We start from the raw sequence: 22748 nt of genomic DNA, 5'->3' as shown, positions 1-22748 counted from the left end.
CAAGATGTATTTTTCATCTGTTTTGTCACTACTTGCTGACGATTCACTTTTGCAGAGGTGGCAAGCCTCCATTGTTTCCACCTTGTCATGTGACAGAGTTCAGCCACTTCAGATAAAAGCTAATGATAGTAGTATGACAAGATCAGATGAGCATTGCCGTTTCTGTGGTACTCAAAGTTGCCATACCGATCACACCTTTGTTCATCAGCTATTCTTTGGAATTATAGTCTACCGTATGTTTTCTCTGGATCTTCAGCACGTTTCAAAAACTTTCTAGTCACCAGCAGTCCAAGTGAGCGAGTAATGCTTATTCTAATAAGTACGAAGACGACATAGTACGTTAACTGATTATAGTAAACTGTCTGTATAAATAACAGGCTGCAAAGCATCATATCTGTACCTGAAAATTGTAATAACTGTGCTTGTGAAACAAATAAAATTTTATTTATTAAATGCACTGGTGTGCAAAACTTGAAAATGAAAGTAACTTTCGCTGATGTGTCAATGCCGAGAATATAGATCTATGAAACTCGGACCATACATACGAACTGCTACAGTGTAGTAGAGTACAGTACACTAGAGTACAGAAGATAATATAAAGAAAATACGCAGTGAGACCAACAGAAAAGGCACTTTTATTCAAGACAGTATTTACAGTAAAGTGACCACTATTTGTGATAGTCACCTACACATTACAAAAGACTGCATGCTTTTTATCAGGGAGTTTGATCGCCACGGACGGCAGTGAATGCTCTGCAACGAGCTCCCTTGTTGTTCACAAGGTTGGTATGCAGTTCTTGTGGCAGAGCGTTCGATTGTTCCAGCAGCGCGGTTGGGAAGTGCTGGATAGTCGGTGGTGCATGCGGACGTGTTGCAATACGTCTTCCCAATGCGTACCACGCCTCATGAGTGGGATTTATGTAGTGGAGCGGACAGGCAAATCCATTCGCCGAATATCCTCTCGTCCCAAGAGCTCTTCCACCTGCGCTGTTCGATGTGGTCGCCATAGTCATGCATAAAAATAGAGTCAGGGCCGAATGCATTCCTGGGAAAACGCAATGGAGAAGGAGTACAGTGCCACAATAACACTGACCGGTGAGTGAACCGTCTTCAAAGATTTGGAGGGAAGTACGCCCATGCAACATTATGCCTCCCTACATAACACCAGTATCACAAAAGCGACCATGTGCGACAATGTTTCTCGGTGCATTATGGTGTTCTCACCTCTCGCCATATGTGGCTAAGTCCAGCATCGTCTCTAACATGTTGATTTTGTTTGTCGAGATGTTATGGTGTAGTGGGGAGGGTGGATTGTGGCATGGGCGCACTGACTACGAAATCTTTGAACACAGTTACGTTATTGTTGTTTTATCCTGCCTACTCGTCAAATATGGGGTGCCTAGGAAACCTGCTTTTTCCGATCGCTAGACAACAATTCAAGAAAATCGTATTAATGAATTTTATTACAGACAATAAATGACAGTACTTATTTTTGAGAAACACAGATGTGTCGCAACCAAAGAGTGACATGAAATATAATCAATGCCGTTCAGTGTAGCGATTCCAATACAAGTCAAGTAATACAGTGGATGCTTCTATCCAGGTCACTGGTCTTGACGCTTCTGTAAAACTGGGTGCGACCAGTTGGGAGCGGCGATTATGTTCACTTCGACTAGAGTCCGCTGCTGTAGCGTTGCCGTCCTAGAGAGGGGTCGGTCAACGTGCTATTGGCTGACATCTTCTTCACAGCCCTCTCTGCTCTAACGTTCCCGATTGGCTTGCCGGCGCTTGACTTTGCGCGGGAACAACTGTGACACTCTACTCCTTGTCCATGTGCGTCTTTCGCCCATGACATCATGTTTGTTGATGAGAATGCGCGGTCGCATCGAACAACGCAGGTGTAAAAGCATTTGGTAGGAGAGGATATTTGTCGAATGGACTGCCCTGTCCCTTCCCCCAACGTTAATCACATCGAACATTTGTGTGATGCGTTGGGGAGATGTATTGCATAATGTCCACATGTAGCAATGAGCATCCAACAGTCGGCAACCGTGTTGCTGGAAGCATGGGGACCCTACCACAAAAACTCCTTACCAACCTTGTGGCCAGCATGCGAGCACATTACAGAACATGATGCATTGCTGTCCAGAGTGACCACACACCCTATCAAGAAACACGTTCCGTCCTTTTGTAATGTCCAGGGGACCATCACAAATCGCTGTGACTTGAACATAATTTTTGCCTTTGAATAAAAGTGTCACTTCTGTTTGTCTCATTGCGTATTTCTTTCAGTTGCCTTGTGTCCTATGCTGTAGTAGTTCTTTACATATATCGTCCAACTTTCATCGAGTAATACATTAAGTGGACGTTACTTTCGGCCTTTAATTTTGCACACCAATATAGATACTCTGATGAGTTTCAGACTCCATGATGTCTCACCAGAGAAGTGATGAAAAATGACTGGTAAACGTGCATCAGTTTGACCTCGTCTGCCTGACGCAGAACGTCCAGTATGAGGTCCGGCTCACAGTCCAGGACTACTCGCGTCTCTGAGGACTTCTTCACTTCTTTGAGAAGCGGCCTGTGGATGAAAATTCACTGGTTCGTTACCATCACCATACAGATTGACTAAATACTTATATTAAATTAAAACTGAAGCTGGCAAGAACACATCACACAAGGCACCCTCTAAAAAACAGAGGTTGTAATAAACTACTTTTAACTCCACCCAGAATAAACCTATGACAAGTGTTTCGGCAATTTTTAGATAGAAAACGTACGATCAGATCAAATGGCGTATAGTAGCTGGTGTTAATATAACCAGTTACTCAGGTCCTATAATTTTACCACTCTTGTATTACATCGCAATAACACTATTCTTCTTACGACGTAGTGGGAAGGCCAGGTAGGGATGACGGAGGTGGGTAGCGAATATGCACCCTTCTTTCCAAAGCAGACCACAAAGGCTCAATAAATATTGAGATCTCGTGACTGGTGGTCAGGGTATCATCCTCGTACTCACGAAACCAGTACTGGACGATGCGAGCTGTGTGAACAGGAATACAGCGTCAACATTTGAGAACAAACATTGTACCATGGGACGGACCTGATCAGTCAAAATGTTCTTATAATCCTTGGCAGTAATGCGACCTTATAAAGTAGCTGTCGTGCCATGGAATATCACGATATGACTTCCCAAATCATCACCGCCATGTTTCATTCTTGTGCCATATACTTCGCCAGAAGATGGAAACAGTGTGAAAGAAGACTCGTCCGACCAAATGACTTTCTTCAATTGCTTCAGAGTCCAAGTTTTATAGCTTCGGCACCGAGTTTTCCTGTGACGGGGATAGGCATGAGTGACGAATGGTTCTGGAATTCCAGCTCGCCCCTCGGTTCCCCTCTTGCTGAGCTCCGTTGTGTTGTGCTGCATGGGTTCGCGAGTGCGATATTCGATTCTGCAGTAACTTTTGCAGCTCTCACCTTCTTATTTGCTGTCGCTATCCTCTTCAATAACCGTCTGTCACGATCACTCAACTGATATTTTCCTCCGCGTTGAGACTAAGCGGATGATGTTCTTCCGCTTTCCCTGTATGCGGTATAAATCTTTGATATAATGCCTCCCGAAGCACAAAACCCTTCGGGTACGATGGTTATAGAAGCACTCACGATATGAGCACCAACAATTTGCTCACAACGTCACTTAGCACCGACATAACGCACGCACTAGACAGAACACAATTATGATCATGACTGATACTTGCAACGTATTGAGGAAACTGCACAGATGCCGTTCGTTGTCAGATACAACAGCACAACCTGCAGGCTTGGTCTGCATCCACATTTATGTTTAAGCATGCATTTCTCGCTGTGTTTCCATATTTCTGACCAACCCCTGTACTTTGATAGTACATATTTGATTATTTATAATGAGATACATAATAAAGTTGGTCCTTCGTATGTGACTCTCGTTTCTTCTTTTTTGTACTTAATTTCTGACTCATTATTTCACGGACTTCGAGGTGGTTAGGAAGGTGTTAAGATTCAAAAGCGTACCTCACCACGAGTGACTTCTGCCGTCAGTTCTTCTTATTTTGTTAGCTATTCGTGAGGAAAGCATGCATATCCTGAGAAGAGTATCGTTCGCTCTGTCTCTTTGGGAAAGCAAGTACAGCTTCCTATGCAGGACCCAGGTGGTGAGCAGCCTCGAATGCCCTGCGGAGCTGGGTATCTCGACACTACATGCAGCAGCTGGCGTTAGATATGGCGTGTCGTTTGACAGGGACTGGGCAGTAACACATCATCAGAATAATTGATGTATGACCCACATAAAGGCCGCCACACATGAGCCGTCCAGTTGGCCGTAGTCCGTTTCGACTGGTTCGATTAACCGCTGCCCTTACGATGGGGATACTCACGAATGAGCCACACAGAGCCGAGTGCTATGGGTCCCCACTTGGGAGTGGTTTGTGACTGTGAAGTGTGAAGCGCTTTCAGTAAACTACCGTGGCTATGAACGACGAAAATTTCGTTAACTTAGGTGCCGCTGAACTCTGCATTTGCAAAAAGCAAAGGAAACTCAAAAGGAAACAACAGGAAACATGGCTTTCAACTAGAAGGCAACTGAGGCATTTAAAGTTGTTGCAGAAACTCTCACTCGAATTTGGTGATTCGCGAAATTTTTTATGAATGCATGAGACAACGTAAATTGCTCCAAATCGAGGGAAAGGAGTTAAACACTACGCAAGCAAAGAATTAAAATATTTTTTCAGTGACATTTAAACAATAGTCCCTTATTACAAAGCTGATAGAAATAATACAATTCACAAGTAATTTTTGGTAAGCAAAGACAACGTGTATGAAATATGTTTATTTTTGCGATTTTCCTACTCATAATAATTAGCAACTAAATTGACAGATGTGTAAAATACTGCTATAACCGTTTCCTTACTTCTGGCTGACGGACCAGAATTTGTCTGCTCAGTAACTACCCTAGAGGATAATTGAAGTTATGCGTCTCTGCCAAGAAAACAGAATCGTTTATTATTTTCTGACAGTAAGGGGCCAGAGATATTAACAATAGAAATTTCTCTGCAACTTTCTCCCACTTGGTTTGAGGATGGCGACAGATTCTTTCATTCCTTTGGCTATTTTTTCGAAGGCATCGTCTGTTTACACTTGTGGTCGTTTCAAAGCTGTTGATCTGTGTGAGAAGGAATAGTTATTGATTGATTATTATGAATGGTTCAAGACTCTGAAAACAAGAGTTAGAGTAAAATATCACCCATAATATACCGAATGTTATCGTCAGTAACAGGCATTACTTTTTTGTGAGGCAGCTGTGACTGCTACTTTAAGTGAACGTACTCTAATAATTAAACACTGCCTCCAGTCACTGTTTTTATTTTACTTATTCATTTCAAACTTGGTTCGAGTCGGAGCTCAATATCCAGCGACTATAGATTGTGATTAAATTTACATCGTTTTCCAGTTTCGTCAGGTAGTGACCGAAAGAAGTAGTCAGTTATTATATGGTGGGACAGTTTGACGATTTTAAATAGAGAGAGTTTGTGGTTGGGGGGAGGGGGGTGTTGGGGAGGGTGGGTGATGGATGTGCGACTGTGAAAAACATCATTAGTGTCATTTATAATCGAGGAGGTATTTTACGAGGAGACATTCAGTGCTGAATATAGGAAATAATATATTGTATGTAGGTTCTGTTGTCTGCATATTTCTAGAGCCTCTAAACATGAGTTGCTGTTAACAATTTGTGTTGTACACTGCTGGCCACCGTAAATGCAACACCAAGAAAGACAAGAGGTAGCACAACAAAATTTATTTTGTAGATAACATGTTGACCAAGTATCAAATGATTACGTTTACAGACGTCTGTGACATGTGGTTCCTGCCAGAATCAGTAGCCAGAGTAGCCGCCATTGTTGGAGATCACCGCTGCCACACGTCTCGGCATTGAGTCAAAGAGACGTTGGATGTGTTCCTGGGGTACAGCAGCCCAAGCAGCTTCCACACGTTGCCAAAGATCATCTGGTGTGGCAGCTGGGGATGTAATCTGGGTCACTCGTTGAGCAACCATGGACCACATGTTTTCTATCGGTGAAAGATCCGGAGAGCGAGCTGGCCAGGGAAGCACTTCAATCTGGTTATTGACGAAGGACCTTTCGACAATGCGTGCCACGTGTGGTCGCGCATTATCCTGTTGAAATATGGCTGTGGCCGAGCCCTGAAAGTAAGGAAGGACAACTGGCTCCAGCACCTCGGATATGTAGCGCCGGCTATTTAAAGTACCGGCAATGCGTACTAGAGGCGTGCGAGAGTAATATCCAATACCGCCCCATACCATAATACCCGGTGCAAGACCAGTGTGGCGGTGCATAATGCAGCTGTCCAGCATCCTCTCTCCACGGTGTCTCCACACTCGAATCCGACCATCGTGGTGCTGCAGACAGAAGCGTGCCTCGTCAGTAAAGACAACGTCATTCCATTCTGCCGTCCACATCCGTCTGTCATCACACCATTGGCGACGGAGACGTCTGTGGTTCTGCGTCAATGGTAGACGAAGCAATGGACGTCTTGCGGACAGACCACTCTGCTGTAAACGGCGTCGAATGGTACGCGCAGACACTGGATGATGCGTTACAGACGCAATGTGCTGTGCTATGGTTCGGGATGTCACTGAGCGATCCGTCACTGCCATGCGCACAATTTGCCTATCAGCACGTGCAGTGGTGCACCGAGGTGAATGCGATCGACCACGTCGGTCCGTCGTACCCTCCTGCATCCAACGGTTACATATCCGCATTACAGTTGTTTGGTTTCGTCCAACACGACTAGCGATTTCTCTGTATGATAATCCAAAATCTCGGTAAGCCACTATCCTTCCTCTGTCGAACTCGGATTCTTGATCAAACGATATTCGCTGTTGTCTACGAGGCATAACTGATCGTCTTGTGAAACAACCACAATGTAAACACACGTGCCGAACGTACACTCGTCGAAATCACCGAGCCTTAAATGGCGCTATGAGGTGGCGCCACAGGCGCGCGTGATGTGCGTCTGCGCTGAAATTCTAATCAGTTGCATATCTCATCGCTGCAAACCCATGGTGCAAATTTCACTTGATTCGGATGCTTCCTTCAGGGTGTTGCATTTACGGTGGCCAGCAGTGTATATTTAATCATAGAACTATAATGTTCATGGTACTACACATCAAATGATCTATCTCTCCTAATTCTTTAAAACCTCGGACGGTCTGAAAGTATGATCTTGAAGACATGTGGTGTTTACATTTACCCTGTCTATTGATACTGTGAGATTAGACCACTTTTACTTTTTAATTGAATGAGTTCACTTTTACTACTTGTCTTGAAACGTTGTAACCATGTTTAGAATATTCTTCCAATCAAGGGAATATTAAAATATTTCATGGGAATTCTTCCGTCTGCTCCACGGCCGCCCCTTCCATCCTGCAACACATTAACTAGCAGTATATACAAGCGTCACAGGAGGAATGGTCAATATTGAGGGATATGACAGGAACGCTCATTTGAAACTAAAAACTTCATATCGACATATGCCGTACGCAGAGAGGTTTCCGAGATAGAACACATTTCATGTACAATGGGCATCGAGACATGTAAAATCTGTGATTGTTCATTATTTCAAAAGTAATCGCCACAATTGTTAATACATTTATCCCACTGTGAAACAAGGACAATGCATTCAAGGAAAAATGTTTACTGTTGCCTATGGAACCATGATTGTACCCAGGCGTCCACCTCTTCGTCCGAAGCAAATCGGCGACCACCAGTGTCTTTCTTTGGAGCTCCAGAAATATGGAAACCACATGGAAAGAGATCGGGACTGTATGGAGGATCTGTAAGAGCTTCCTATTGAAACTTCTGGATCGTAGTCAAAACAACCTTGGTACAACGTGGAGGGGGGGGGGCGAGGGGTGGGCGGGGGTGGGGGCGGGGGGGGGGCGGGGGGCGGGGGCAGGCCGATTATTCTGCAACAGAATGATGATGTCGTCAATATTCCTGGGCGCTTGAACTTGATGACTCGCTTCAACTGTAGCAAAGTGTCCTAGTACCAAGATAGGAAGCACATGGATTTACCCCCACTGAAAAATCCAAAGCCGTCCAGGAAAGTCATGAGGACCTTTCTCTTTGACTGCAAGGGCCTGCTGCTCATTTACTTTCTGGGACATGGTGCCACAACTGACGCGCAGCGATACATGGACGATCTGCAAAAACTGCATCAAGTCCAAATACCAGGAATGTTGACGGACAGCATCATTTTTGTTGCAAAATATTTCCCCCGCCCATCTTCTCACCACAAGTTTCAAGTTGCTAAGTATGTGTGGATTACATTGCAGAGGTTCCGCTGGCAAGCCCTTACATATTCTCCATACAGTCCCGGTCTCTCCTCATACGATTTAAATATTTTGTGAGACCTGGAGAAAGACATTCGTGGCCGTTGATTTGCTTCGGACGAAGAGGTGCACGCCTGGGTGCAGTCATGCTTCTTTATGCAACCGTGAACAATTTTCCCTGAAGGCAATGACCGCGTTGTCTCACAGCGAGGTACGTATATTAACAGCTGTGGCGATTATGTTTGAAATAATAAACAATATACACTTATGCTCATAAATTAAGGATAATGGTGATACATGGTGAAACAACGCTCTGGTGGGCGGTTTTCGGGTTTAAATCACCTCGGGGTATGACCATGCGGCGCATTTGACCTGCGGTCGTCGCACGGTGGCGCTGGCAGCAGTCCACATACGCAAAGGTGTGTTGGTGCATGTCAGAGTACGGTGCAGCGAGTAAGTGTGTAGACGTTTTCAGACGTACTAACGGTGACAGTGTGTTGAAAATGGCTCAAAGAATACATATTGATGACGTTATGAGGGGTAGAATACTAGGGTGACTGGAGGCTGGTCAAATACAGCAGGTCGTAGCATGGGCCCTCAGTGTGCCATAAAGTGTGATCTCAAGATTATGGCAACGATTCCAGCAGATAGGAAATGTGTCCAGGCGCTACAGTACGGGACGTCCACAGTGTAAAACACCACAAGAAGACCGATATCTCACCATCAGTACCCGCAGACGCCCACGGAGTACTGCAGATAGCCTTGGTCGTGACCTTACCGCAGCCACAGGAACAGTTGTCTCCAGACACACAGTCTATAGACGGCTGAACAAACATGTTTTATTCGCCCGGAGACCTGCAAGGTGCATTCCACTGACCCCTGGTCACAGAAGAGCCTGTAAAGCCTGGTGTCAAGAACACAGTACATGGTCAGGAACAGTGGTCCCAGGTTATGTGTACAGACGAGTCCAGGTATAGTCTGAACAGTGATTCCCGCCGGGTTTTCATCTAGCGTGAACCAGGAACCAGATACAAACCCTTTAATGTCCTTGAAAGGGGCCTGTATGTAGGTCGTGGTTTGATGGTGTGGGGTGGGATTATGATTGGTGCACGTACACCCCTGTCTGTCTTCGACAGAGGAACTGTAACAGATCAGCTGTATCGGGACGTCATTTTGCACCAGTACGTCTGCCTTTTCGGGGGTGCAGTGGGTCCCACCTTCCTCCTCATGGATGATAACTCACGGCCCCACCGTGCTGCCATCGTGGAGGAGTATCTTGAAACAGAAGATATCAGGCGAATGGAGTGGCCTGCCTGTTCTCCAGACCTAAGCACCATGGAGCATGTCTGGGGTGCACTCGGTCGACGTATCGCTGCACGTCTTCAAACTCCTAGGACACTTCAGGAGATCCGACAGGCACTGGTGCAAGAATGGGAGGCTATGCCCCAGCAGCTGCTCGACCACCTGATCCAGAGTATGTCAACCCGTTGTGCGGCCTGTGTACGTGTGCATGGTGATCATATCCCATATTGATGTCGGGGTACATGCGCAGGAAACAGTGGCGTTTTGTAGCACATGTGTTTCGGGACGGTTTTCTCGACTTATCACCAATACTGTGGACTTACAGATCTGTGCCGTGTGTGTTCCCTATGTGCCTATGCTATTAGGGCCAGTTTTGTGCAGTGCCACGTTGTATGGCACCACATTCTGCATTATCCTTAATTTATGAGCATGAGTGTAGTTACTTTTTATTCATCTGTCTCCTTTTCATTTGACTCTCCTAATAAATTTGTTTTTGGGCTAGTGACGCATACTTATGTATGTTAACCACCCAACCTCTCTGACATTTTATTGTAGTCCAGCCTACATCGTTGCTTTCAGCCTCTTTGCTCAGGATGTCTCTCTGCCATCAAACTAGCATGTGGAACACGCCGATGTCCGTGGTGAATGACGTAGTGCGAGGGACTGAGAATGTATCAAAGAGAAGCATTGGTTAACTGTATTTGTACATACGCTGGCTAAAATGCCAGACATCTAAACTGATGAAGAATATACAGATATGGAGTATGTTTAAGGTTTCTGCGATATTAGTGCTCCTGCTGCTGTCGAAGAATACCGTCAGCAGGTTCCGACAAGTCAAATTCCTATTCGTAGAGTGTTTACCAGATTTTTGGCACATTGTGTGAAACAGGTATTGTTCCAAATTCCCAGCTTTTTCTGAACGTATAGCTCATTAACCTGTGCAGGAGCAGCAACACATTGTTGGAACGGTGCAACATAGTCCTACAATCGTCACACGACTAATTTCTGCACATATCAATGTGTCAGAACATGTGTATGGCGAACATACATGTGGAAAACTTGTACCCATTTCACATACAGAATTTCTACAGCCATCTGGTTGGCGACAATGCCACATGTCTATAATTATATCACTGGTTAAATGACAGTCGTCACTTGCTTCCCTACGAGGTGCATTCAAGTTCTAAGGCCTCCGATTTTTTTTCTTCGGACTGGAAAGAGATAGAAACATGCGCATTGTTTTAAAATGAGGCTGCGTTCATTGTCAATACGTCCCAGAGATGGCAGCACCGTACGGCAGATAGAATTTTACCGCCAGCGGCGAGAATGAGAACTGTTTTAAATACTTAAAACGGCGACGTTTTCCTTACTTGAACAGTGTGCAATCATTCTTTTTCTGAATTTGCGTGGTGTGAAACCAATTGAAATTCATCGACAGTAGAAGGAGACATGTGGTGATGGAGTTATGGATGTGTCAAAAGTGCGTTCGTGGGTGTGACAGTTTAATGAAGGCAGAACATCGTGTGACAACAAACTGAAACAACCTCAGGCTCGCACAAGCCGGTCTGACGACATGATCGAGAAAGTGGAGAGAACTGTTTTGGGGGATCGCCGAATGACTGTTGAACAGATCGCCTCCAGAGTTGGCATTTCTGTGGGTTCTGTGCACACAATCCTGCATGACGACCTGAAAATGCGAAAAGTGTCATCCAGGTGGGTGCCACGAATGCTGATGGACGACCACATGGCTGCCCGTGTGGCATGTTGCCAAGCAATGTTGACGCGCAACGACAGCATGAATGGGACTTTCTTTTCGTCGGTTGTGACAATGGATGAGACGTGGATGCCATTTTTCAATCCAGAAACAAAGCGCCAGTCAGCTCAATGGAAGCACACAGATTCACCGCCGCCAAAAAAATTTCGGGTAACCGCCAGTGCTGAAAAAATGATGGTGTCCATGTTCTGGGACAGTGAGGGCGTAATCCTTACCCATTGCGTTCCAAAGGGCACTACGGTAACAGGTGCATCCTACGAAAATGTTTTGAAGAACAAATTCCTTCCTGCACTGCAACATAAACGTCCGGGAAGGGCTGCGCGTGTGCTGTTTCACCAAGACAACGCACCCGCACATCGAGCTAACATTACGCAACAGTTTCTTCGTGATAACAACTTTGAAGTGATTCCTCATGCTCCCTACTCACCTGACCTGGCTCCTAGTGACTTTTGGCTTTTTCCAACAATGAAAGACACTCTCCGTGGCCGCACATTCACCAGCCGTGCTGCTATTGCCTCAGCGATTTTCCAGTGGTCAAAACAGACTCCTAAAGAAGCCTTCGCCGCTGCCATGGAATCATGGCGTCAACGTTGTGAAAAATGTGTACGTCTGCAGGGCGATTACGTCGAGAAGTAACGCCAGTTTCATCGATTTCGGGTGAGTAGTAAATTAGAAAAAAAATCGGAGGCCTTAGAACTTGAATGCACCTCGTAACACTATTCACTTATGAAGCCACATTTACACGGAATGGAATCACATGTAAATCCACACAATACAGTGGAAATCAGTTTCCAAGTTCGGTTTTCGATCAATGTTTGGTGCGGTATGATCAGTAACGTGTTGATGCGTCCAGCCATTTCAGAAGAGCTAATGACGGGGCAGAATTACCCGGAAATTTTGGAAAATTCGTTAGTTGACCATCTTAAGGACTTCTTTTGGATATTCGGACTGCAATGCGCTTCCAGTATGACGGAGCGCTTCCACATTTTTACCTAACCTGTGTGGAAACGTCTCAACCGTACTTACCTTAATCACTGGATTGGTTGTGGTAGTAGAGTTAACTTGCCATCAAGCTTGTCAGACCTTACGCCATTAGATTTTTGTTTATGGGGTTGGATGAAGTATGAAGTGTAAAAAGAAAGGTGAATAAGCGAGATGAACTGTTTCGTCGCATCATGGACGCTGCTAACCTCAGTAGCGAACGTGTAGAGGCAATGAAACAAGCAGCACATGTTCACCCAAGAGTACACAAATGCACTGAAGTTGACGACGGGAAATTCGAACATTTATTGTGTACTGTCAAAAGCTGTAATGTGACGTGGATGATAATACTTAGAGGTGAGTGTCCTAAACATACATATTTTTAGTTGATACTTTGTAAAAAGCATATTGCAATTTTTACTAACTGTTGAACATGTGTAAATCTTACAGTGTACTGAACGATACAGAAAACAAACAACAGTCTACATTAAATGTGCTCCATCTCGGAAACCATTCGGAACAGGCCATACGTTCGTATGAAGGTCTTTGTTTCAAATTATCGTTTCTGTAATATCCCTGAATATTCACCATTTCTCCTGGGACATCATATATAAGCATGATAAAAACTATAATGAACACACCCAAGGAACAAAAATCACGTGAAGATGAAATTAGGGAATAAGTAGCCAAATAATAACGGATATTTACAATCCACAATGAACTGTGTAACTTAATACAAATAATAAACAACGACAAAAATGTAATTGTCCCCATGCTAAACGTAAGTTGTCTTACTATTCCCTTCATTTGAAAAGCCCCTAAAAATTATCAATGAACATTACCTAAAATGAAACTTCAAAAAAAAAAAAAAAAAAAAAAAAAAAAAAAGGAAAATTTATGCTTTCACAGGACATCATTACTCTAGACTGGCACACATGAACTATCTAATTAGCCAAGCGGTCTCGCTGTCCGCCCCTGGTAGCTGGGTGGTCAGGGCGACAGAAGGTCAATCCTAATGGCCCGGGATCGATTCTCGGCTGGGTCGGAGATTTTCTCCGCTCAGGGACTGGGTGTTGTGTTGTCCTACTTATCACCATTTCATCCCCATCGACGCGCAAGTCGCCGAAGTGACGTCAAATCGAAAAACCTCGTGGACTGTCCGGAATCTCAGATGGACTGCCTCCTTGGATCCCTCACACACGGAAGCAAGATAAGGCTAACATTGGCTCGGTTGCTCGGCGCGACGTATTATGGACATTTCGAAAAACCAGTCGAGCCGGCTGAGTCACATCAGTCCATCTGAGTTTCCCGCCTTGGTGCGAGGTCATCTGGCCAACTAAATCGTTCGTGAATGGCGGCTTTAAATTTTTTAAGACATACAATTCTATGTATGTGAAGACATGCGATGCTATCTATGTAAAGACAAATAATATCAAGTATTTTTCTTAATTTTAAAGAGTACTTTTCGAGATATTTCATCTTTTTCGTAAAATTTAGGGCCACTGCAAACAATAGCAGCAAATTTGAGTTTTAACATGAAAACTTCGTTCGAAACGCCATTTTGGAATGTTTTCATTATTTTCTTTATTGAGGAAAATGTAATTTTCAACTATACAACATAAAAACATTGCAGATTAACTGATTGTTAGAACTGGGAAACAATTCAGAAATTTCTGCATCATTTTCAATTAAATAGGTAAGAAAACTGTACCAAATTTTATCAGTATATCTGTACCATTTTGCTGTGCGATCAACTTCCGTAACAGATAAGCCACTGTGCTTGAATGGTATGTGGAGGACCCGTGTTAGATTCCCAGTACTGCCAGAGAATTTTCCTCGTTGAGAGGACTGGAAAGGAACGAACATAGCCTCGTGAAGCAAACTGAGGAATTTCTTTAAATAAAAGCTGCGACTACAAGTCTAGAAAGCTGACAATTGGATCTTCCATACCGTATACAAATGATGCCATATGAATGAGGATGACGCAGCGGCCTATCAGCATCGCATGGTATTCTGGGCCAGATTGCGGAGTTGATTATTTTTTTCAGTTAATTTTAAATATGTTGTGTTGGAAATGAAGGGCTATGTCTTCACACCAATTTTACTTTTTTATTAAAAATGTTTACTAAATCATGGGCTAGGATTTTTTCAGATTCAATATAAGATTATCCTGTATCGTAAATAAAATAGGTCGCTATAGCAAAAACCAATATGAGAAAGACATAAGCGATTAATTGAAGAGGCAGAGGCATTTCGCAGCTATGGCCTGGGTTCACACTAAGCTTCAGGAAGGTGTTCCATATGCCTCTGCGTCCAGGTACACCTATAGGAGCCTTGCAGAGGGCCTTCTCAGACTCTGCTGTACAATCATAGCAGTTAAGCTGTGAGAGAACCTACGATGATAGTGTTATTAAAACTGCATATCACCAATGAAATGGTAAAAATTTACCGGGTGATATAAGTTTGTAGTACCTCGAAAAGGACTGTCTCATCACATAGTAAAGAACATGTTAAATGGCATTTTGTGTGTAAAACCGTTATGGAACACTGAAGTAATTTCAGTTAGCTGCCCCAGAAGTTAAGTGAGAACTTACCATGTTTTATTGATATGCTAGTAAAATTAGAATTCTACTAGTTATTGATAGAGTCCAGGACACTGGTCTACCCATTTAGGAATGCCTCTTGTACGAACAGTCTAAGCTTGCACTGATTTATGAGTGGAAATTTTGCAGTCACATTGATACAAATATTGAAATTTTCACACTTTTTTCCAATATTCCTCTAGTTCCACAAAAATCTAAGATTTTAAAGTATACCAGTTCAAAAATTATAGATCATCGTGTGATGGAGTAAGCTGGCGCCAGCAGATCGATCGGCAAGGAGGCTGCGAGAAGATCGGTAGTAAGTACGGGAGCAAGTGAGCCTATCAGGAGAGAGGCCAAAGACAAACTGGCAAGAAACACGCCACCAATGCCCTCTCGACCACTAGTGTTTAGATCGCCGCCGCGGACCCGAGGCCCCTGTCAGTAGCAGACACAGTCAGTCATCCAGTGAGTCATAAGTCGCAGCCCAGTGGGAGTCGCAGTCGCAGTTAGCTCCGCCTCTAGCTCAGAGTCAGTCAGTACCTAGTGACCAAGTAGTGTACATAGCGGACTTGTACTTCACCAGCAGTGAGGCTAACGGGGACTGTTAAGGAACTTGTACCACAACAACTAGCTTAAGTTAAGTAGCTTTCTTATTCTTATGAATAAAGAATCCTGTTAATATACGCTTGCAGGTATGTTACAGAAAGAGGATACCGGCCACCAAACAACATCCTCTCCTTGCTTCCCATGGTACAAGCCTACATTGACAATGAGACGACACAAAACATCGTATATTCAGTCGTTTAACCACTGATACGTTTAATTTCGATTAAGAGATGCATATGAAGAAAAATGTAGCGTTGAGTGACCGCTACGGGGGGGTGGCGAGGTTGGCTGTGATAGATCGGTATGCCTTCAGTTTACCACCCTGGGCGGCGCTGCAGTGGTGTGGTGTTGGGTGTCGGGTGATTACCTGTCACGGAAACAATACTTGTTGAAGAAATACTTTCTTTCATAACAACTACAGCAGTGAGGAACACGCTGGAAAGGCGGCCAACAGCCCCCAGTTGGTAATAACAGTGACTCAGGAGTGGGTGCAACGGGTGGTGCGTGACAGACAGACAGCGCATGGATTGCCGTAATTGACCTAACTCTGTTGCTCAGCACGAGGTGTTCTAGACTAGGAGGGATCAAACTGCGGCCCCCAGCACGGATGATGATGGTGGTGTGTGCCTGCACTAGGTGATGATGAACAGCATGTTCCCGCTTAGATGGAGGTGGCTGGGCAGCTAGATGGCCCAGGCTCGAAGCCCGGTCCGTCAGATGGGTGACAGGCAGTAGCTGATAGTCACCCAGTGGGTGGCCCGCCGATGGAAAGGCATCATGTCGGCAGCATTCTGACTCCGAATAGGCAGCGGCCTACAGCTACTTTTTACAGAGTTTGTCAGCAGCAGCGTGCTGGTTTATCCCAGACAGCGAATAGGTGTGGACCTTTTCCACGCGACTAGTAGCTGACGATGGCTGCGTAACTGACACTGACAGTGTGCATTAGGTGGTATGTAAGCAAGCCAGGTGAGTTAATGTTTCTGAAGCGGCAGTTGTCCTGCGTGCGAAGTTATAACAGGTCTGAGGTGCCGGGCGTTATCTTTGTATAATTATTGAGGTCATTTGCCCTAGATTTCGCGCCATGCCATCGCCTCCAGAAGCCCTGACGGTGTTAGAATGTGTATAACTTCTGATTTCAGAAGCGATGTGTGGCGTCTTCTGCAGTGCCAGCTTCATGAATACATGTTTCTACATCAGGGTGCCTAGTTACTGAGGGGTCCTGCAATGCCCTCCTTATGACGTCGTTTCGCTGAGTCGGAACCAAGAGCCGTTCGCTATTCCAGGCCGAACACCAGCACCACGAAAAGGTAAAATAACACAGTATGCCTACAAATTGTAATGAATGCCTCCCTCCACATCACCTGCTATCCCAGAACAAAGGGACATTACAGATTCGACATCAGAAAAATGATCTTCGAATGAAAAAAGCCATACAGCTTCCTGGCATTTAAATTATTTCTTTGTATTCTTGCGGTTCTAGCTTCCACCTGCTGCGCACTAGTTTCAAACGACACTCCAAAAACATTTTTAGACTTAGTCTAGGACGTCAACAACGGTAGCGTCGAAGCAAGCAAGCAAGCAATCTTCTGCCGTGTGCTAAGGCCCCAGAACTATTCACTTATCGCATCATTGTCTGTCCTACAGTCATTTGTGACAAAATGCCTGCCCCCTGTTTTCCTGACCTTCGGATAGTAAACCATCCTTTGTTACAAACTGATCATATTCTGGAGTGGTAGGTTTGGTTCTGAGTTCAGCCATATTTTGTAAGCGTAAATAGCATAACTTCACACAAAGGTAGTGGTGAACGAAGGAGAAGATGCTCAAACCTATCATGGTCTCACGAGAATGCAGCAGATACGCTGGCAGTATCATGGAGGAACAACGGGTCGAAACAGATGGATAGTGGAACACAGCTATACAGGAACATATTCATAGAAGAATAGCTTCCTTCACTCTCTTTTTGATGACATTGCCGTGTTGCAGTAAGCTATAATACTTGGATTTGGACAAAGAAAGGCATTCATTACAGTTTGTATTCCTACTGTTTTATATTACGTTTGTATTAGTTTGGTGTTTGTACAGTACTCCTTCATTAAATTGAAACGTATTAGTACTTAATCGATTCAGAAAGTAATTTTCTGTATTTTATGTACATGTATCCTTTTGGATTGAAAGCTTAGTTCGTGAGAAATAGTAGGAAAAGTGGAAAAAGTCTGAAAATTTCGATGTTATGTCAATTTGGTGGCGGAAGCTCCTCTTGGAAATCGGAATAAATTTAGACTGGTTATAAATGAGGCATGCTTGAGTGTTTAAATATTTGTTAGAGCTCCACCAGTTCTTCGAAAGCTTCCCCTTTTGTGGATCTGTCATACTGCGTGGAAAGTGGAACTGAAGTTAAAATCTCTTCGTTTTACGGTGAGAAAACATTATCCTGAAGCTGGCAGCCAGTTCCTTTCAGTTCATTATGTTGAACTAAGGAGCCTCCGTAACCTTTCATTTCTAATGGGTGCAGGGTATTGTTAGTTAAAATTTGTGAACTGTTTGTATGTACGTGGAAAGTTCTGAATCGATACTCATTTATTTATCCATGAGGGAATTCATGTGAATTCAACAGAAAACTTTTAATTGCCCTAAAGCAGATGTTAGCTCTATTTCTCTTCGTGCTATAGAAAACATAGCTTTTCTTTAGCGCTACAACTGAGATGTCAGTTAGTGGACAACTGATCGCAGTTATTGAGTTTCTGACTATTACCCAGAGAAGTTTTCCGCTGACTGTCGTTGAGTGAGTGTCGAGAAAGTATGGTTACAACGAAAACAGTTACTAATGAATTTTAGCAGAGTGAAGGATAAAACCTGCATCCAAATGCCGTCTCGAATTTTGATTAGTAGCTACAATGAAAAGAACTTGCTGCGATTTCCTTGTAGGGAATGTTACAGCTTTTTTCGCTATGATTCCGGAAAAACAACGGCCACTTTAATTCGTGTGGTCAGATTCGGATTTGAAATCAAAGTTTTACTGTTAGACAACTTCAGTCAGTTCTGTCGTCACTTATCTGCACGGAAAGATGTATTTTCTAATTATTTCGTAGAAACAGTTGAATTTGGATGAGCGCAATGTGCGAACAGTATCCTGAGGCAAGTGTGGTGCTTTAGCTAACTTTCTCGAAATAGAAATCACTTATGTAATTTCTCATACAAAGTTTTATGGTAATATAATTTTCGAGGTAAATATTGCTACAGGACAAAGCTATTTGGCCATTCTGATACTAAATGAGGAGCCTGGCCTTGGTAATTTCTACTTTCAGGTGACTGAATTAGCTCCAGCGAAGCAAAACGACGTATTAATTTTCTAAATGAAGTCAAAATTAACGCTAGGTTGGTCCTGGAAGACATGGAAACTCAGTCACAAAGACGTACCAGTAGTCCCTCTTGCTTTTGTAGGGATAAATGAAGAAACATGTTTTCCATCCCCTAATATCGATAGACTTTTGTATCTCAAAACCCGAGTGACGTACTCAGCGGAGGGAGACATTACCGATTCTCGTTTACATACTCTCCGTGTTCGTCTACAAGAAAATCTAGAACTGTTTCAGTGTTGTGTATGTGACACGAAAACCATCTAACAATACCGCTACTGTTGTCTGCAATCCTGATACTGTCGAATAATGTTGCGCTGCTTCAGAGACGAAGAAACGTTTAAAGCCGTGCTTATTCCTCAATAGCGTGTTAAGCTTTGCGGAATGAATAATGCAGAACCTGACTTGCCATCTCTGAAAGTTTCTTTTCCTTAGAATCTCAATTTATCACTCCTAATGTATTTCACAGCACACAAGAGGTTTCCAACGTTTAATGGTCTGCAATATCGAATAAAAGAGAAATGTCTGTACTAAGTGATTGGAAGACGAAATCAATACTGTAGTGTAGGGAATGGATGGAACTACTGCAGACAGAAGTCGTTTTAGGAGAGATTTACATGTCGATGTGACATTAACGAATATTTATTAAACTCAAATATGCTCTCATTGATCAATCCGTTATATCATAATAAAATTTGTGTCATAGTTTTTTTATCAATTTTAGATTCACACATCTATTGCAAGAACTGGAGAGACATCATTGTAATATTTCACAAAATAAAATAAGATCACAGTATGATAAAAAACGATATAAATTTAATTATATATAGGAAAACACGAAAAATCCGATTGTTAACTAGAGTCGATTCCAGCAAATATTCTGATCTTTTGTAGGTAACGAGTACAAAGGATATAAATCATTTTGAAATAGGTACCTTACGTGTAACAGCACATTATGGAAGTTTCGTACATAATGTGATCGCTGCTTTATCACTGCCTATCAAATTATATGAAGGTCGGGCGATCGACTCCGAATGTTTTAATGAAGAGCCAATAGTAATCTTGTGGCATAACCAAGCAACCAGCGTGTTGTGTGGACTACAGTATCGGAACTGATGAGAGGCATGTATCGACCAACGGAAGTGTCAGTTCATGAAGTCTCACAACTCTTCAGACATTACCATCTGGAGAGATTAAGTCTTGTGACCTGATATGAACTGGTTTGAAGGCATTAAAACTGACATCGTGCTGCTAGAAATATGAGCTCGGGCGTGGACAAATACAGTAACGGAAATGGTAAGTTTTACACCATTAACACTTGCAGTGAACCCTACGAAACTGAAACTACAGTATTTCAAAGCGTCAGGTATACTTTCATTAAAGCTTCATTTTCAGTACAGGAAAAAGCCATTTCTATTACTGAGGAATGGTTACTGGGTGTGTCGAATGTTGTTTGAAATTTTCGTGCGGAGAACGCAACACAGCCCTCCCAGATGACATGAAAGTTCAGCTTATCGCCATATTCCATGGTGTGAGAAAAATCGAATCATTGGCAAATCATTGGGGCATGGGAGCATTATACCGACAAATCGGACAGACAGCTGGCTGTAGTGCAATGAGGACAGAGCGTGAGTTGACAAGATGGACTGAGGACAACAGTCTGACGAGAAGAGTAGTCACGGGTCCTTCCAAAAGGACTACACCACGAGATCATAGAACTGTGTGACTGGCACTGATAAGTAGACGGATCACAACAACTGAAACCAGACCATAGTTTGTAGGCACAGTCTCAGCACGAATAGTTGGAAAGAGATTACTGGAAATTGGGTTCCAATGTCGAGTTCCCGAACGTCATTTACCGCTGACCCCATATCTCAGACAACAGAAACTTGTACGGAGTAGAACCAGAGCCAACTGGGATACTGAGCGGCATTCTGCAGTGTTCAGCTATGAGTCTCGCTTCTTTTTGTGCAGATGACAACGACGCCATCGTGTCCATAGACCGTCCGGAGAAAGATCACAGGAAGCAGCCGTTGTCGATATCCATAGCTCTTCAACTCCTGGAATAATGCTGTGGGGAGCAGTTCGATTCGACAATAGGAATGATTTAGCAGTTGTAGAAGGGAGGCTGAATGCTTCCCAGTATGTGACAAGAATGTTAAACCTAGTTTTCAAGCTTTTCATGACAAGGCACCAAGCGGCTGATGCTAGAAGGATAATATAACACCCCAGACTGCAGTTCAGACAACAGATACTTAGAATGAGGTACCCATTTCCCTGATTTTTCACACACTGAGCGTGCCTTGTGTATGATACGAATAGGTCTCCTTTCGTACCAGGTTTCACCCAGCAGTATTCACCAACTGTCAAGGCATGTATGACAAAAAATTCCTAAAGATGACATTCGGTGGCTAGTTGCTTCCATACAACGACGAATAAAATAATGTCTTCGTGGCTGTGGAGAACTCAGTTCAGACCGATGTTGCTGATGGAAATCAGTTCTGAATGGAATCAAAGTTTAAAATTTTAATACCCGTTATGTGGTGAGCATCTCCTCAGTGTTGGTTGAATACCAGTCTAGTGCTTTATGGCGTAACATTTTCAATTTCTGTCAGTATAATAAGGTCAATTGGACAAGTTTCGCCAATCGAGACACATGTCGCAGCTCATTCGTTTCCCACTCTGTAACAGCTGCTGCTCTTGCCCGTCCGCAGCTCGTGGTCGCACGGTAGCGTTCACGCTTCCCGTGCCCGGGTTCCCGGGTTCGATTCCCGACGGGGTCAGGGATTTTCTCTGCCTCGTGATGACTGGGTGTTGTGTGATGTCCTTAGGTTAGTTAGGTTTAAGTAGTTCTAAGTTCTAGGGGACTGATGACCATAGATGTTAAGTCCCATAGTGCTCAGAGCCATTTGCACCATTTTTTGCTCTTGCCCTCTATATTATGCTTCGGATTACTGGACTGGATTTACATCACAGACCCTCACTGATAGCAGCTGACTTTGCAAGGAATGAACGCCTATTTATATCTAATGTGTGCTTACTTGATGAATGCTATTTGCACAGTGCATCTGAAACTTTAAAATTTTTGCTCGTTTCTTTGTGATGAATCCGCACCACTTGGTTGTCTATATTTTTGAATGTGTAGCTGTTCTTTGTCTCTACCAGAACTGAAGGGAAATAAACCGCTCTCCAAATGGAAGTACACTACTGGCCATTAAAATTGCTACATCACGAAGATGACGTGCTTCAGATGCGAAATTTAACCGACAGGAAGAAGATGCTGCGATATGCAAATGATTAGCTTTTCAGAGCATTCACACAAGGTTGGCGCCGGTGGCGACACCTACAACGTGCTGACATGAGGCAAGTTTCCAACCGATTTCTCATACACAAACAGCAGTTGATCGGCGTTGCCTGGTGAAACGTTGTTGTGATGCCTCGTGTAAGGAGGAGAAATGCGTACCATCACGTTCCCAACTTTGATAAAGGTCGGATTGTAGCCTATCGCGACTGCGGTTTATCGTATCGCGACATTGTTGCTCGCGTTGGTCGAGATCCAATGACTGTTACCAGAATATGGAATCGGTGGGTTCAGGAGGGTAATACGGAACGCCGTGCTGGATCCCAACGGCCTCGTATATCACTAGCAGTCGAGATGACAGGCATCTTATCCGCATGGCTGTAACGGACCGTGCAGCCACGTCTCGATCCCTGAGTGAATAGATGGGGACGTTTGCAAGACAACAACCATC

General features: G+C 43.8%; 1 protein-coding gene across 1 annotated transcript in view; it reads right to left on the bottom strand.

Annotated features, from left to right (window-relative positions):
* LOC124722311 (glutamate receptor ionotropic, kainate 2-like) overlaps positions 1 to 22748 on the bottom strand; it is a 593330-nt gene that overhangs the window by 336761 nt on the left and 233821 nt on the right. The window contains exon 5 of the mRNA XM_047247491.1: positions 2440 to 2581. Coding sequence (XP_047103447.1) covers positions 2440 to 2581 — 142 coding nt within the window. The remainder of the gene's footprint in view (positions 1 to 2439; positions 2582 to 22748) is intronic.

Source organism: Schistocerca piceifrons, chromosome X (assembly GCF_021461385.2).
Source record: "Schistocerca piceifrons isolate TAMUIC-IGC-003096 chromosome X, iqSchPice1.1, whole genome shotgun sequence".
NCBI classification, from domain to species: Eukaryota; Metazoa; Arthropoda; class Insecta; order Orthoptera; family Acrididae; genus Schistocerca; species Schistocerca piceifrons.
Note: the sequence above shows the minus strand (reverse complement) of the source record. Positions and strands in the feature narration are given on the sequence as shown.